The following is a 17,546-nucleotide window of genomic DNA, read 5'->3' as shown; positions in this document are numbered from 1 at the left end:
TGTCCATCTACAACTAAGAAAAATTTTTAAAAAATGCATTACAAAGTTAAAAAAACAAAAACAAAAACAGTTAATGCCCCTCCCTTACAAGTTATGCTGATAATTTAGTTTCATTTGAGAAGAACAGTTACTACAGGGTTTATGTACATGTGTACAAAGGCAGATATATGCATGTATATACATGTATGTACAAGCACGCACATGTGTGTGCACACACATATCTAAGGGACAGGAAATTAAAATAAAATTACAAATCTTGATACCTTCTTCATGGCCTGACACTTGGCTGTCTCAGAAAAGCCAATCATCTTATCAGGAGAACAGATCTTGATGAAGGGGAAGTTGGATTCCTCTGCGATCTTTGCAGCTAATGCAGTCTTCCCACTATGAGGAGGGCCTGCATAAAGATATGAACAAGTCAGGGGAAAAAAGCCAACCTAAGCAAAGGAGAATCAAACAAGTTTAAACTTTGATCTACAATGTACTGAGGTCTCAACTAGTTGCTCATTAACATTTCCTGACACAGTTTCATGGCAGACATGTTTCCTTTTATTTATTAGCAACTAAATTTAATGATCTGATTAGCATTTTTTAAAAGTATGGTGAAATAACATGCCTTCTTGCTTTTTCACATTGCCTTAATCTTTCAAAATTCTCACTGTGTTTATAAAGTGCCAGGGTTTTGTTTCTTAAAAGAGAGAAAGGGGGGAGGGAGAGAATGCAATGCCTATCAGCACTTGTTCTATCAAATTGTTTAACAAAAAATACTATCGTGTTAGGAGATGATATTGTGATTAGGGAAAAACTGCCTTATTAGAAGTAAATGTTCTATAAAAAGATAGAATTCTAAAGACACAGGCCTTATCTAAAGGCAACCAAATCTACAAATTTACCTGATTTAGACAACCCTTCCCTCCCCTCATGTGTATAGGAAGATACGTCCCTCTTCCAACCATAAACCAATAAATTTTCTCTACCATCTTCTCAGGAACCTGACATTATCGACCCTTCCTCGTTCCAATATGTTTAGCTGCTTCCTCTTCCCTGAAGCTTTTTCAATAGTGTTAAACATGATCTGATCTGACAGTTAAAAAAAAAAACAAAAAAAACACTCTTTCTGGACTTCATTCCACTCAACAATACCCTTCAAAATGGAACTTCCCTAGACAATCATCTCCATTTGTAGCTTCACTCTTCATCTCCCCTTCATCTGTCCATCGCCACCAACCATACAGCTTCCACTGCATGACATGATCAGGCTCCCGTCAATGATTTCCGTGCCACCAATCAAGAGAGATACTTCATCTTTGTTGACCTCTTAGAAAATTTGATACAACTTGTAACTTCCCTCTTTCTTGAAACACCTTTCCATTTCTGGCTTCTGAGACAGCATGCTCTCCCTTGGCCCCTTACCCCTCAACAAGACTCTTGCTCAGTCTCCTTTGTCAGCACTTCCCACTTTTTTTAGTTCTAAATTGTTAATGCACCTCAGAGATAAGTTCTAGGTCCTCTCTTCATCTCAACCCTCACTCCTTCTGTAAGTGACTTCATCCATTCCCAAGGTTTCAAAGTCAGTCTCCATACTAACAAATCATGAATCTATTGCCAGCTGGGCTACTCTTCTGAGTGCCAGGCCTACCTATGCAATAGGCTATTTGCCATTTCTAATTTAATTCTCCTACAGGAGCCTAGAATTTATTCAAAACCGAACTCATAATCTGTCTTCCTCAAACTGCTTCTTCACTAGTATTCCTAATCTTAGTAAACAGCACCATTTACCAGGCTCTATAATGCCAGAAATCTGGGAGTCATGTGTGATAACTGATATATGTATGATAACTAAACAATCAAACCAATATTTCCAAGCTTCAGCCCCCATAATTACAAGACAGGGATAACAAGAGCATCTATTTCCACAGAACTGATATTAGGCTTAAATGAGATAACTCATATAAAGTACTAACAGAGTGATTGGCAAATGGGAAGGGCTTGAAGAATATTAACCCAATTATGGTTGAGAATTAATAATAATGATTTTGTCACACTTTGTTCTACCTCCTAGATATTTCTCAGATTAGCCCACTGGGCTCCAGCTCCACTCAACCAGCACTCATTAAGACAATACAACTGCTTCTTTTAATTTTCCATCCATTCTCCATGATGAAGCAATTATGATGATGTTCTGAAAACACACATCTGCTCACATGACTTATTGCTTAAAACCCTACAAATGGCTTCCCATTGCCCCTAAGATGCAGTCTTTTATTTTTTTAGCTGTAGATGGACACAATACCTTTATTTTGTTTATTTAGGTTTTTTTTTTTTTTTAATGTGGTGCTGGGGATCAAACCCAGGGCCTCATGCATGCTATGCAAGTGCTCTACCAACTGAACCACAACTCCAGTCCCAAGATGCAGTCTTTAACATCGCCAGTGAGGCTTTGTAAGAAATGGCTCCTATCTACACTTCTTCAGTTTATGTGTAGTGAATTTTTCTGTTTCCAGATCTTCTCTGCTCAGATCTTTTTCACATGCTAGTCACTCTGCCTAGAACACCAATTACATAGCCCAGCTAGCTTCTCTGCATCCTTTGGGTCTGGTCTTAACATGCTTCTCTCAAGGAGCCCTTGCCCCCTGACTTTTGAGGGAGTTAGGCTCCTGTCATCTGGCCTCACTGAATTTTTCTGTCCTCATACTAATCATAATTGTACATTAATTATTTGTGAATGGAATGTCCTTCCCCTGTTGTCTACTTGATAAAATCCTAACTAATCCTTCAAGGCCTAAATGAACCATCACTTCTGGTTTACTCTGACCACCCTTGGGCAAAATTTCTTGCATTAGCACACATCCTTACACACAAATGCTGTAGTTAGGAATTTCTTTACAAGTCTTTTTCATGACTAGACTGAACGCTTGAGTGGAGATGCTTGAATGTCTCTATCTCCAGCAACTAAGTAGCCTAAAACACAGCAAGTATTCAGTAAATACTCTTGTAACTGAATGAGGTCTATTTAATATCAGAGAAATTTAGATACAATCCTACAAGAAAACTAATTGCTATCAGTAACACTCAATCCCAAGGAAATTTTAATTTGTGTATAATATTGGTACACAGACTGGGTAACTATTTTCAGATTATGAATAAGGTTTAGAAATGAAAATCAATTCTGGAATGTGCTAAGTGGCTTTTTAAAAGTGCTCTGTTCTTAAACGTTTAAGGCCATCTCATCATTCTTTCTCACCTTCTAAAAGGACGCTAACCAGTGGTGTGCGGTCACTGTTTTTAGTCTGCTGGACCAGCAGCTCCCCATCATCCAGAACTCGAGTAACTGGGTCACCCCATTTGATGATTCCATTCATAATGTAACTTGCATAATCCTCTTGATTTGTGCCAAATGCCTAATAAGGGAAAGGATAATTTAAAGCATTTTGAACATTAGTATTAAAAAGTAAAAATATTTAATTTCTCCACCATTGTGTTATTTGTGCTTGGTTCTATTCCTCACCATATCTTCTCACAAGACTTTCAAGACAAGCAATACCTGACCAAGAAACAAAAGCAAAATTGTTCCATTCCCCAGGGGCTTGAATGAAAACTGTTAATTAAATCTTGTGTAACTCTTTTTTTGGGGGAGAGGGTACTGGGGAATTGAACTCAGGGTCACTCGACCATTGAGCCACATCCCCAGCCCTATATTGTATTTTATTTAGAGACAGGGTCTCATTTGAATTCACAATCCTCCTGCCTCAGCCTCTCAAACTGCTGGGATTACAGGCATGTGCCACCACACCCAGAAAATCATGTATAACTCTTAAGAGGACATATTAGAGAAGAACCAAACTGGGTCTACATAAAGAATTGTACATGAGGGGCTGGGGTTGTGGTTCAGCGGTAAAGCACTCGCCTAGCATGTGCGAGACCCTGGGTTCGATCCTCAGCACTATAATAAAGGTATTGTGTCCAACTACAACTAAAAAAATATTTAAAAAAGAATTGCACATGAAATGATATACATATTTATACTGTGTCAAGGTCACTATCATGTTGCTGTAGTAAGCTGAAAATGTCACCATTGTCTAGTCAGTTGGACATGTTTTATTTTATTTTATTTTACTTTTAAGAGAGAGAGAGAGAGAGAGAGAGAGAGAGAGAGAGAGAGAGAGTTTTTTAATATTTATTTTTTAGTTTTCGGTGGACACAACATCTTTGTTTGTATGTGGTGCTAAGGATTGAAACCGGGCTGCACGCATGCCAGGGGAGCGTGCCACCACTTGAGCCACATCCCCAGCCCAGTTGGACATGTTTTATGGGTCCGATTTTTCTTTTTGTTTCTATGTTTTGCACTAGGAGGTTGATTCAGTAATAAATGTAAAACCTTCTGCAAAAAAATAAAGTAAAATACTGAAAGGCATAAAAGATGAGTAAAAATTCCTACACACCAAGACTATTAAACACTATCTTGTATTAACGTTAAGTCTGAAAAGCCAAAACAAAAACAAAGAATTAGGGGCATGAGTTGTGGCTCAATGGTAGAGCACTTGCCTGTCATGCGTGAGGCCCTGGGTTCAATCCTCAGCCCCGCATATAAATAAATAAAGTGAAAGATCCATTTACAACTAAAACTAAAAATATTAAAAAAAAAAAAAAAAAAACAAAGAATAAAGCCATCTTATAATTTCTCATTTAATGTTTTTACCCAATCAAAACAACAGCAAAAAAGCTACTTTAGATGACTTAATTGAATAAAAACAATAGATTCTAGGCTCAGATTCTACCAGAACCCAAATCCTCATAATCCCTGAGCAAATGAGTACATTCCAACATGCTTGTTTCTATAGAGTATACATGTTGTGATCATTCTGTCAAAAAAAATAAAGAGAGAAAGTAATTAAGGTCTTAGAAATTAGAAACAGTTCAGCAGATAGAAATATTATCTTAACACTGACTATGTTAGATGCTGTTGATTAAAATGGGAATATAAAATAGAAATTATGTGTCCACATCAACTTTTTGATAGGGGAGATAAGTAAAATGGCACCAAGGTAAGGATATGTAAATATAAGGTTTAGAATGAGATAGAAATGAGAAGCTGTGGCTGGGGATATAGTTCAGTGGTAGAGTGCTTGCCTAGCACAAACAAGGCTCTGGGTTTAATCTCTAGCATCACACACACACCACACACACACACACACACAAAAAAAAAAAAAAAAGGAAAAAATAAAAGACATGAGAAAGTATAGTGAAAAATTAAAAGGTTAGAAAAAGGAAATAACAGCAATAATTCTTTTTTTTTGAGTTCATCACCTATTGAAGCTTAAATCACATCCCTCTTCATTTTCAACTTCTAATCACAAAGATTATAATTCCCATCAAAATAGCTGCCCAAAGTAGTCAATAACTTTAGTACAAATAATTGAATTGGATTTTCATGATTAACAGGAGAATAAATGTGTTGAAAAAAACAAGCCCATGTTCATGTATAGGTCATATATTTTGAGAATTTCAACATTTCCGCCCCCCACGTCCCCAACAGTACTGGGGATAGAATCCAGAGCCTTGCACACTGAGCTATATCTCTCACCCTTTTTAAGAAAATTTTTTTGGAGAAAGGGTCTTGCTAAGTTGCCCAGACTGGCCTTGAACTTTTGATCCTCCTGCCTCAACCTCATAAGTAGCTGGGACTACAGGTGTGCCTTACCATGCCTGGTGCAGAATTTCAACTTTTTAAAGATTATCATATCCCTGAAAAAGTCATTTTTGATTACCTGATGTATGTGTTAATTTTAACAGTTCTTATAACTTCCATCTCGCAGAAAGTCATTTTGTAATATTGTCTCTACAACAGTGCCAGTTCTCCTGTTTCCATTACTTTACTACAAAATAATTTTTCAGATCACTCTCAGTACTGCCATTACCTACTCTGAACTTTCATTCCTGAGTACAGAGGAAAGTTCTCATTTTTTAGTCTGGATATGAAAATTCAGTGGTCCTGTAAAAGAGCCTAATAAAGACCAGTTAAATGGCTTTTCGAGGATATATGTAGTAGGTTGGCTAGCTTTTGTCTTTAATTGTTCGAAGTATATTTTCCAAGACTTTTAGAAGCTGCTTTAAAATGCCTAAATCATAAAAGTGTGTAGCCTCTAATCCCAGAGGCTCAGGAGGCTGAGGCAGGAGGATCAAAGCCAGTCTCAGTGACAAGATGCTAAGCAACTCAGTGAGACCCTGTCTCTAAATAAAATACAAAATACATCTGGGGATGCAGCTCAGTATTTGAGTGACTCTGAGTTCAATCCCTGGTACCTCCCCAGCCCTCCCAAAAAATTAAAAAGTGATTATCTGAGGCTACATAGTAGTTATATCTTCATTATGCAGTCTATCATTTAATTTTTTTCTTTTATCCTCCAGACCCTTGGAATAAATAAAAGTAAATGTTTTGGTCTTATTTCCTCATAGCCAATTTATTCATTATTAAACAAATCTTGCAATAGATCAGTTGGCCAGGCTCTAACATTTTTGGTAACTATTACAAATGATAATGACAAAAGATTAAACCATTTCCATTGTTCATTAACTTCTGAAAATAATTGTTTTGTTTTAAAAGTCATAAAAAGTACACAGAGCTAAAACAAATTGACTTACCTTTAAAGAAGGTACTTATAACAAATAATTATTTTTAAAGACTATATAACAAATGGCCAATAAACATATAAAAAGATGTTCAATATCACTAGTCATTAAGGAAATGCAAATCAAAACTATAATAAGACCTCACACATATCCACTGAAATGGATACTACTACCAAAAAAAAAAAAAAAGGAAAGAAAGAAAAAAGAAAATAATAAGTGTTAGCAAAGATATAGAGAAAATGGACCCTTTGTACATTATTAGTGGGAATGTAAAATGGTATAAATGGAAAACAGTATGGTGATTCCCCCCCAAAATAAAAAAACAGAATTACCATATGATCTAGCAATTCTGCTTGTGGGCAAATATCCCAAAGGACCAAAAAGTGGGTCTTGAAGAGATATTTATATATGTTCACAGCAGCATTATTCATAATAGCTAAGATGTACAAGCAGCCCAAGTGTCCACTGGTGAATGAATGGATAAGCAAAATGTGGTAAATACATACAATGGAATACTCCTCAGCCTTAAAAAAGAAAACTCTGATATATGTTGCAACATGGATGAACCTTGGGAATCTCCGTCACCAAAAGACAAATACTGTATGCTTTCACCTATGTGAGGTACTGAGAGCAGTCAAAATTATGGAGACAGTAGAAAGGTGTTTGCCAGGCTCTGGGAAGAGAGGGAAAAGGGAGTTATTGTTTAACAGATGTAACGTTTCAGTTTTACATATGAAATAGTTCTGAGATGGATGGTAATGATGGCTGCACAACATTATGAATTTAATACTATCAAATTGATGACCTCAAAAAATAATTAAGACAGTAAATTTTATGTTATGTGTATTTAACACAATCAAAAAAGTGATGGGCTGAAGTTGTGGCTCAGAGGAGGAGCGCTCTTTTAGCAAGTGTGGGGCACTGGGTTCGATCCTCAGCATCACATAAAGTAAAATAAAGACATTGTGTCCACTTATAACTAAAAAATATGTATTTTTTAAAAGTGAGAAAAGAATACTATGAAAAGAACTGGTGCAGATCAAACAAAAATAAACAATACAACAGAAATATAGGCAAAAGACATGAAAGGCATTTCACAGAAGACAGGCATGAAGTCAATAAGCATGAGAAATGCTTAACTTTGTAAGTAATGCGTGAAATGGAAAACAAGACCAAAATGAGCCCCCTTAGAATTTACATTTAACTGGATGGCAAGACTCTAGTTTGAGAATACCAAGTGTTGGAGAGGATGTAGAGGAAGCGTCTTTCCTACATTATTGGAGACAGTGCTAATTGGTTCAACCTCTTGGAAAATAATTTGAAATTATATTTTAAAGTTGGAAATTCATATAACCAAAACCCCAGAAACTTTATTTATTGACAGGAAATGGATACATTGTAGTATTCAATACTACAGAATGCTATTTCATAATGAAACTGAATGGTGTACAGTTATAGGAAATCAAATGAATGATCTTGGTAATTGAAATATTTAATAAAATAGCAAGTCCCAGAAAGTAACAAACAAATAACACATTTTATTTTAAATACACTATGTATATGGACAAATGACAAAAGTGTGTCATGAATTAAAAGAATAAGATTAATCTACTTCTGTGCAGATTTTCCATTTAAGAAAGAAAACAAATCTTTAAGAACTGGGCCTTTCTACAGTTTGTTTTTGTACTAACACAAGGGCTCTAAACAATGGCTACTTGAAGTCGTTAGTGGTTGTTTTGTAGAAAAATGAGCTAATGACCTTATCCTATATTCTAAAGCTCCGACTCTGTTTTGAGTACATTTTCAGAAAACTCTTATAGAGTACTTAGGGTTGTTAAGAGTCTTAGAAGTTACAGTGGTCAGATAACTAGAGGAATTGAAAAAAAAAGAAGAAACCCTTAGAGGAGGTGAGGAAAAGTAGAAAGGAAGAGGGGGGAGGGTATAAGAGCTAATAACTCACATATGAAGGATGAACTGAATTCAGGTTTCTATATCTTGAGATTATATGAAAACCAATAAGAAAACTAATTCTAGTTCAATATAAAATAAGAACTAATAAAGTCCCAAAATTGAATGGGCTGCCATATAAGGTGGTAAGCTTCTTATCATGAAAATATTTAGATAATGGTTAATCATCCAGCCACCAAGAGACATCGTACAGATGTTTACTTTTTTTTATGGTGCTGATGATGGAACTCAGAGTGTCCAGTGAACTGGGTCAGCAGCCCCAGATATTTCATATATTGGACACTTCTAGTACTAAGATTTTTTTCATTTTATAAAACTATAGATGATATCATCTTCTGTAATACTGGGAAAATGGCATTTATTTTTCCTGAATTATCATCACTATTATTATGGCTTATATATAACTCAATTATCTATACTCACTGGTTTGATATCATTCTCCAAAGAAGCAAGGAAGTCTCCTCTTGTCACCTGCAGGCTCTCTGCTTTCTCCATATCCACTTCCACTTTAGTACTTGCCTAAGTCAAAATGGGAAAAAAAATACAAGAACTTTCAAGATTTAGAAATATTTTCAGCCTTAGAAAATAATATCTGAAGATTAAAAAGCATATTTTTACAGATAAAAGCTCAAATTTTTGCAAATCATATGTATTTAACAGGATTAATATGCAGAATTTATAAGAAAAACTATTAAAATTCAACCACAAAAAAATCTAGAATTTAAATAGACATTTTTCCAAAGAAGATGTACAAATGATTGAAAACACATAAAAAGGTGTTCAACATTATTAACCATTTAGGGAAATACAAATGAAAACTACAATGACATTTCACCTGATATACATTAGGATGGTTACTAACAAAACAAACAAACAAAACAGAAAATAATATGTGCTGGCAAGGATGTTGAGAAAATAAACTCTTGTGCACTACTGGGGGAAATGGTGCAGACATTGTAGAAAACAGTACAGTGGTTCCTCAAAAAATGAAAAATAGAATTAATGTATAATCTAGCAAGTCCACTTCTGGATGTCTACCCCAAAGGATGGAAATGGGGTCTTGAAGAGATATCTGCCTACCCATGTTCACAGTAGCATTATTCATGAAAGCTAAGATGTAGAAACAATCCAAGCATCCATTAATGAATGAATGGATAAGCAAAATGTGGTAACTACATACACTGGAATACTACTCAGTCTTAAAAAGGAAGGGGAGCTGGGGTTGTGGCTCAGTGGTATACAGTGCTTGCTTAGCATATGTAAGGCACTGGGTTTGATTCTCAGCACCACACAAAAATAAATAAAATAAAATAAAAGGTTCATTAACATCTAAATTTTTTTTTTTAAAAAGGAGGGAATTCTGACACGTACTATAACACAAATGAATCTTGAGACTATTATGTTAAATGAAATATATCCATTACAAAAATACAAATATTCTCTGATTCTTCCTATATAAGCTATTTAGAGTAGTCAAAATCAGTCAGTCAGATGTTAAAACAGTGGTTGTCAGGCTAGGGAGAGGGTAGAATTAAGAGTTAGTGCTTAATGGCTATAGAATTTCAGTTTTACAAGATGAAGAGTTCTAGAGATGGACAGTGGTGACAGTTCCACAAATGAACTATACATTTAAACTTACACTCAACTGTACACTTAAAAGTGGTTAAGTTGGTAAGTTTTATGATACTCATGTTTTAATACAACCAAAAACTTAGAAAAACAAATTTTTAAAAATCTCTTCAATTTATAAATATGTACATCCTTCGAACAATTCCACATCTAGGAATTTATTCCATAAATACATTCACAAATGTGTACAAAGCTAAATGTACAAGGATATCTACTAGAGTGATTTGTAATAATAAAAGACTGGAAGCATACTGAATGTCCACCAACAGGGGTCAATGAATAAAATTACAACATATCTATACCAAAGAACACTTTATAGTCCTTATACAAAACAAAAACAACAGTAACAACAGCAACAACAACAACAACAACAAAACGAGGCATAGCTGGGTGTGGTGGTACATGCTTGTAGGCCCAGCTACTTGGGAGGCTAAGGTAGAAAGATCACTTGGGCCCAGCAGTTTGAGGCCAGCATGGCCAACACAATGAGACTTCAAAGACATAGATGCCCAGCCCACCCACCTCAGGATTTTGGTTTAACAGATCCCATGGAGGGTCTACACCTTTATACGTTTATGAAGTGCCATGGAATGATTCTGATACTGAACCAGGTTTAAGAATCATTTGTCTAGGAGACCAAGGACTTGAAACTGATTTATAATCATGGTGTGTGCTTGAGAACCTAAGTGCCAGCTCCAAATATTCTGCTTACTGCACCTGGAGCTAACACTTAGACATCTGGAGAAGCATCAAGGTCTTTATCAGCACTTGGAGCTGCCTGGACCTGATGAGTGATTAAGATACCAACACATTTTTTAATGTGACTGGGCTCACTACCAATAGCACAAAGCAAGAGTCAGTCTAATTTTTAAATTGGTATCATGTTTTTTTTTTAAAAAGGCATCTTCAAAAAAAGCTGACTATAAAACAAAAGTATGTTAAGCAAATATCAACCTTCCATCAATATATAAAATATGAGTCATATTCCTTTAGGAACCGACTCCTGAGACAAATAAAACGACAGACATTAAAAAGGGGGGGGGCAGCCTTAAGGGATAAAAAGAACTATGTCAAGAAACTGGATCAAGATGGCAAAGAGAACACATGTATTTGTTTCTTTTCCTGCCCCAAATTTCAAGAAATGAGAAAGATTAAAAAGCATGGAAGATATATGCAGAAATCTTAACACTGACCTAACAGGAGTCTGAGCAGCAGAGAACAGAAAGACTAATAAAGAAGAAACAAAAGACAGAAGAAAAAAAAATTCCACAGCTACAGAAAGGCGTGTCTTTGTAGTTTAAAGGGTTCAATGAGTGCTGATCAGTATAAGTGAAAAGCAACCACATCTGTCTAGACACACTGTTGTAAACTTTCTGAGCACCAAAGAGGAAAAGTCTAAGAACCTTTCTATGAGATAAAAATGGGTGGCCTGTAAAAAACTGGAATAAGATTGGGATGACACCTTTGCTGGCAATACTAGAAACTAGCAGACAATGAACCTATGTCTTCAAAAATATGTCTGGATATCTGACTTGGAAATGACTCCCATACGAACACAAGGAGGCACGAGAGAACGTTTTTAAATCAGTATTGTTTTTAATAGACACAACCAGAAATATCCTAGATGTTAACCATTCGTTCATTCATTCATATTTACTGAGTGTCCTAGGAACTAGAGACAACACTAAATAAAATAGACAAGTCTCGCCCTCACAGATCTTACATTTAAAATCATGTGGTAATATTCTAGAATACTGTGCCTTTGTCCAAAATAATAAAGGGAACTTATATGTACTGACATGGTAGGTTATCCAAGACATACTAGCAAGTAAAAAATGTAAATTATAGTCAAATTCCATTAATGTTCATTTTTTTGAAAGCATATATGTATATGAATGTAAATATGAAGAAAGCAAATTTCAAAGGTATATCCCAAATGTTGGCTACCTCTGAAGAGGAGAAGGAAGGGATGTTGGACATGGACTTTCTCATTTTTCCCTATATACTTTGGCATCCTTGAATCTTCTAAAAATAGAGTGTATTCATTTATGACTTCTATGATAGTCTATTTCGTGTTAACTATAACTTAACACCTGAGGCAGGTTAACATTAAAAAAAAAAGAGGTTTATTTAGCTTACAGCTTTGGATGCTGAAAACCTACACTATGGTGCACACTCTGGCAAAGGCCCCATGGCAGATGAGAAGAGTGTGTGCAGGATAAAGAATTCATCTCTCTAAATGGGAAGCCAGAGGGAGACTGGGTGGAGGGGGGCTTAGACTTATGGGAATACTCTCTCTAGAACTAATCAGGGTCTGAGAAGAAATACTTCAACTCCTTGGAATGGTAGGGCTCAATGTCCTAAGGACCTCCCACTAGCCTCCACCTCTTAAAGGTTTCATAGCCCCTCTCAATACTGTCACTGGGACAACAAACTCACAACACCTGAACCTTTGGGGAGACAACATCACTGAAACTATATCAGGTTCCACATTTTTAAAAAGAAAGAAAGTAATAAGTAACATTTAAATAGATGAATATTCCACTTAAATAGAACAGTTGGCATTTAGATTATTAATAAGGGTTCCATTGGTACATATTAGGCATTCAATAAGTATTAATCATATTTATTTAGCATTTCTAAGTTTAAAAAAAGGGAAATGTATTATAGGAAACGGGCATCTCCATGAAAAAAGTATGTTAGCTCAGGCTAGGGATGTGGCTCAGTGGCAGAGTGCTAGGCCCTGCATTCAATACCCAATACCACCATCATCAAAAAAGAAAAAAAAAGAATTCTGATAACTCATAAAATATAAATTTCTACAGCCAACTTTGAGTGTGTGTGTGTGTGTGTGTGTGTATGCGCGCGCGTGTGTGTGTGCGCGTGCGCGTATGTGCACGCACACCTGTGCTGGAGACTGAACCCAGGGTCTTACATGTGCTAAGACACTGAGTTACACCTCCAGCTCTAGAATTCTTCATCAAGTATGTTCACATACATTATCTCATTTCATCAAATCACATTATCTCATTTGATATAAACCTGGAGGCTTTCATAAGTCAATAAGGGCAGACATAGGATTTCCTTCCTGAGCAGCTTTACACAAAAGCTTTAACTGATTAAAACTTTTGACACATCTAAAAGGATTCTACAAAATGCAAACTATCACATGAAGGTGAAGAAGCAAGCTCCAACAGAACCATATTAAAATCCCAGTGAAGCTACCAGCCTCTTTTAAATGGCCCCTCCTTGTGTAGTCTTAAATTTTTACTATGATATTTGATATTTTGATTTGCTCTTATAGTAAAACTGAATTCAAATGACAGAACACACAGTAATGTGAAAGAAAAATCTTGTCCATCTTTCAGTGCTTGCAAAAAAAAAAAAAAAAATCAAAATTCCAGGAATGAAGGTGGTTCAAAACATCTTTTGACTAATTATTATTATTACTGTGATTATTATTTGGTACTGGGGATTGAACCCAGGAGTGCATTACTATTGAGCAACATCCCCAGCCCTTTTTGTTTTTATTTTAAGACAGGGTCTTGCTGAGTTGCCCAGGCTGGTCTTGGACTTGCAATCCTCCTGTTTCAGTCTCCTGAGTTGCTGGGATTATAGGTGAGCATCACTGTGCAGAACTTTTTACTTATTATTAAGAAAGAATTCACTTCAATGAATTAAAAGTGAAATAAAACAGATACAGAAAAACAAATACCACATGTTTTCATTTATTTGTGGAAGCTAAAAAAATTATCTCATAAAAGTAAAGATTAGATATAGCAGTTATGGGAGGCCAGGAAGGGCAGGGAGGGAACAGAGAGAAGATGGTTAATAGTACAAGGGTGCAGTTAAAAGAAATAACCTCAAATGTTACAAATCATGGAAGGGGACTATGGTTGACAACAATAATTGCATATTTCAAAACAGCCAGTAGAGAGGATTTTGAATGTTTTAAATATGAAGAAATAATAAATGTTTGAGGTAACAGATAAGCCAATCATTCTGATCATCACATACTATACACATGTATCAATGTAAAATATCATATCTCACCTCATAAATATGTACAATTATTATGTGTCACTTAAAAATAAAATTTTAAGTGGATTAAGATGGTGGGAAGAAGAGTTATTTTAGAACAAGCTGTTTTCAATCATACCAGAAATTTCAAAAGTTACCTAATTGTAAATAATAAATATTCCAATTGTAAATTATTTCTATTTGCTTATTAAGTAAAATTTTTAAGGATTTCTCTTGTTTTAAAGAGTTTCTTTTTTTAAATATGTTTATTTTTATTTATTTATATGTGGTGCTGAGAATCGAACCCTGGGCCACACATGTGCTAGGTGAATGCTCTACCGCTGAGCCACAACCCCAGCCCTTAAGGATTTCTCTTTATCAACTTTTACTATTTTATAAAAATAGCAAAGTCTTATTTTAAAAGTCAATAATTCTGAATTTTTACTCATTCAGAAAATCTTTTCTCATTTGCTTTAGTAAGATATTTTCTGCAGTTTATTTATAACACCTAATCAATATAGAAGAGGCAGCATCTTTCAACTTATACCTGCAGAAACTCATTAGCTTGTATTTCAACACTAGCAAATATCAAGTGGTCACCATTAAATTTCATAACCTTTTAAATCTGACCTTTCAAAGTTCTTATCATTCTTCTCTTAAATTAAGGGTAGAATAACCATAATCAATCAAAAAGTCTACATAAAAGAATTAATTTTATTGAAATTCAGTAAATATAATTCAGAGCTTTGATTTAATTATAAAGTGTTTGTGTCCTCGATTTATTCCTTACAGCAGATTAGAGAAGAAATTCGGATTATGAATCTTTTCTACCTGAAGCAGAAATTCCTTTCAAGACAAAAACAACCAAATGTCACATGAATTTTAGTTGACCGAAAACATGGGTTCAAGTATAAATGACATGAACCTCAGGTGTTTACAGCTGGATTTTCCACTTGTTTCAGAAAACCTGAAAAAATAGTTTAACAGCGAAGACTTGTTTACTTAGTTGGCTAAATCTTTCTTTAGGTCTAATCTTTTGAAAGGGAAGCAAAATATTACTTAAAGTGCATTTTTTAAAATTATTTTTTATTTTATTAAAGTGCATTTTTTTATACTATGAAGAAAGAATGTCATAATAGTTGAATGTTGTGGAAGTTTTAAAGTTCTACCCAACTTTAAATCTTAAGCTTCAAATTAAAAACTTATTTATCAAACATTACAAATAAAGCTATGAACATCTACAGCAGTGGAAAAACCGAAACTATGTCTTTTGTTCTGCTGAGGAGTCATCCAGTTGGGAAAACAGTGTTTAGAGGCTCTTTAACAATGCAGACTGTTAGAAATAGAAATAAAGAAACACATGTTAGTAGTATGCCTTTTGGGGGGTGAGATTAGTGATGTAATCTTTCTCTTTCCTAAGAGCCCACATAGTGCTGCGCATTAGCTATTTTATTGATATTGGGAAAAATTGAAACCTATTAGATACAAAAAGCATTGATCACAAATTAATATGTATCCATGAAGCTTTTAAGAATATTCAACCATATGAAAAAAGTGAGGGAAATAACAGTCAACTGTTCACACTACTGACTTGCAAATCTGAAGAATAACATATTCTATACAGTGTAACAAACATTTTAGCTCTATAATTAGAAAAATTATAAATGAAATATTGAATAAGTATTGAATGAAAATAATGAGTAAAAATCAGAGGGCTGAGGTTGTGGCTCAGTGGTAGAACACTTGCCTAGCTGTGTGAGGTACTAGATTATATTTTCAGTACCATATTAAATAAATAAAATAATGGTCCACTGACAACAATACATACACACACACACACACACACACACACACACACACACGAAACTCAGATATTGAAAAGGATGTATATGACATCCTCTAAAATCAGCCAATAATACAAAAAATGTATGTAACTAGCATTTATATAGTTTATAGTACTTCCCCTTGACAGGTCAGAAACAAACAGCAAAAGAACTGTGTAATATATGACCACACTTCTTGACTAAGAAATATGTGACCTTCCTACCAATCTTCTTGCCTCCAATATAGATAAACCCAACATGATTTGAAGAACACTTCTTTGTGAGACAACGGTTTAGAGTAACATTTTGGGAAAAGATTATTGTGGTAAAAATGACAAATGACTAAATAAGGGGAAAAAAATCTGTGGCCAAAGCACATGAAAGTCCAATAACTAGCACATTAACTATGGTGGACTATACGAAGACACCCTCCTATGGCCCAAGATGAAGGATCATTAAGGAGCAGTTTTCATATCACTTACATAATTTTTTTTAACTCACCACCACTTTTTACTAAGGCTTATCTACGGCCAGGAAGAAGAATGGATTTATTTCTGCAGGTATAAGCTGCATTAATAAATCTAATACTGTATTCCCCCAATGATCAAACTTTTGGAAAAAATGAGCTAAAATAAAGTCACTTCTATTATTTAGAGAAACTATGACTCATGTATAGAGTTTCAGACTACATGTTTAGTTTACTCATTGAAAAAATAATTTCTGAATATTATCATATGCTCAGTATTTAGATCTATATGGGATACTGCAGAAGATTCAGAGATGAATTAAAAAGTGGACTTGGGGCTAGAGTTGTGGCTCAGCATTAGAGCGCTCACTTAGCACAAGCGAGGCCCTGGGTTTGATCCTTAGCACCACATAAAAATAAATAAATAAAGATATTTAATAATAAAAAAAAAAGAAATGTACTTAACATCTAAAGGGGTCAGCAAACTTTTTTTCTATAAAAAAAACAGATAGGAAATATTTTAGGCTTTGTAGGCCATGCAGTCTCTGTTGCAAACACTTAACTCTGCCATTACAGCATAAGAGCAACCATGGACACGAATAAGTGTGTGTAGTTGTGTTTCCAAAAAAAGTGTAATCATAAACTCTGGTGGCTGACCAGATTGGGCCCACAGACCACAGTTTGCTGATTTCTGGTCTAGAATCATTGACAGGATGTACCCCAGTAGTTTCAACAGACTTGACTTCTCTCTTCAGGCTTTTATTATTTCCTGCCTGTTATAAAAGTTCCCTTCTCTTGTCTTATGTCATTGACTCTACTCCCCTAAATACTCCACTTGACACAGCTGCCAGACTGATACGTTTTTAACAATATTCCACTGCTATTCTTAAAACTCTTCAATGGCTTAGCACTACTGGCAGAAAAATAAAGTCCATATTTTTAGTAGAGTATAAAAGACTCTTTGTGCTCCATCCCTTGCTTTAGTCATCTGACTTATACAACAATGTTTC

The 17,546-nt window shown here is 35.0% G+C and overlaps 1 protein-coding gene across 1 annotated transcript in view; it reads right to left on the bottom strand.

Annotated features, from left to right (window-relative positions):
* Nsf (N-ethylmaleimide sensitive factor, vesicle fusing ATPase) overlaps nt 1-17,546 on the bottom strand; it is a 146,411-nt gene that overhangs the window by 38,506 nt on the left and 90,359 nt on the right. The window contains exons 13-15 of the mRNA XM_076870409.1: nt 9,022-9,117; nt 3,245-3,401; nt 264-397 (exon numbers count right to left, since the gene is read on the bottom strand). Of these exons, the coding sequence (XP_076726524.1) occupies nt 264-397; nt 3,245-3,401; nt 9,022-9,117 (387 nt within the window). The remainder of the gene's footprint in view (nt 1-263; nt 398-3,244; nt 3,402-9,021; nt 9,118-17,546) is intronic.

This window comes from Callospermophilus lateralis, chromosome 11 (genome assembly GCF_048772815.1).
Source record: "Callospermophilus lateralis isolate mCalLat2 chromosome 11, mCalLat2.hap1, whole genome shotgun sequence".
Classification (NCBI taxonomy): Eukaryota; Metazoa; Chordata; class Mammalia; order Rodentia; family Sciuridae; genus Callospermophilus; species Callospermophilus lateralis.
This window is presented reverse-complemented; position numbering and strand designations above follow the sequence as displayed.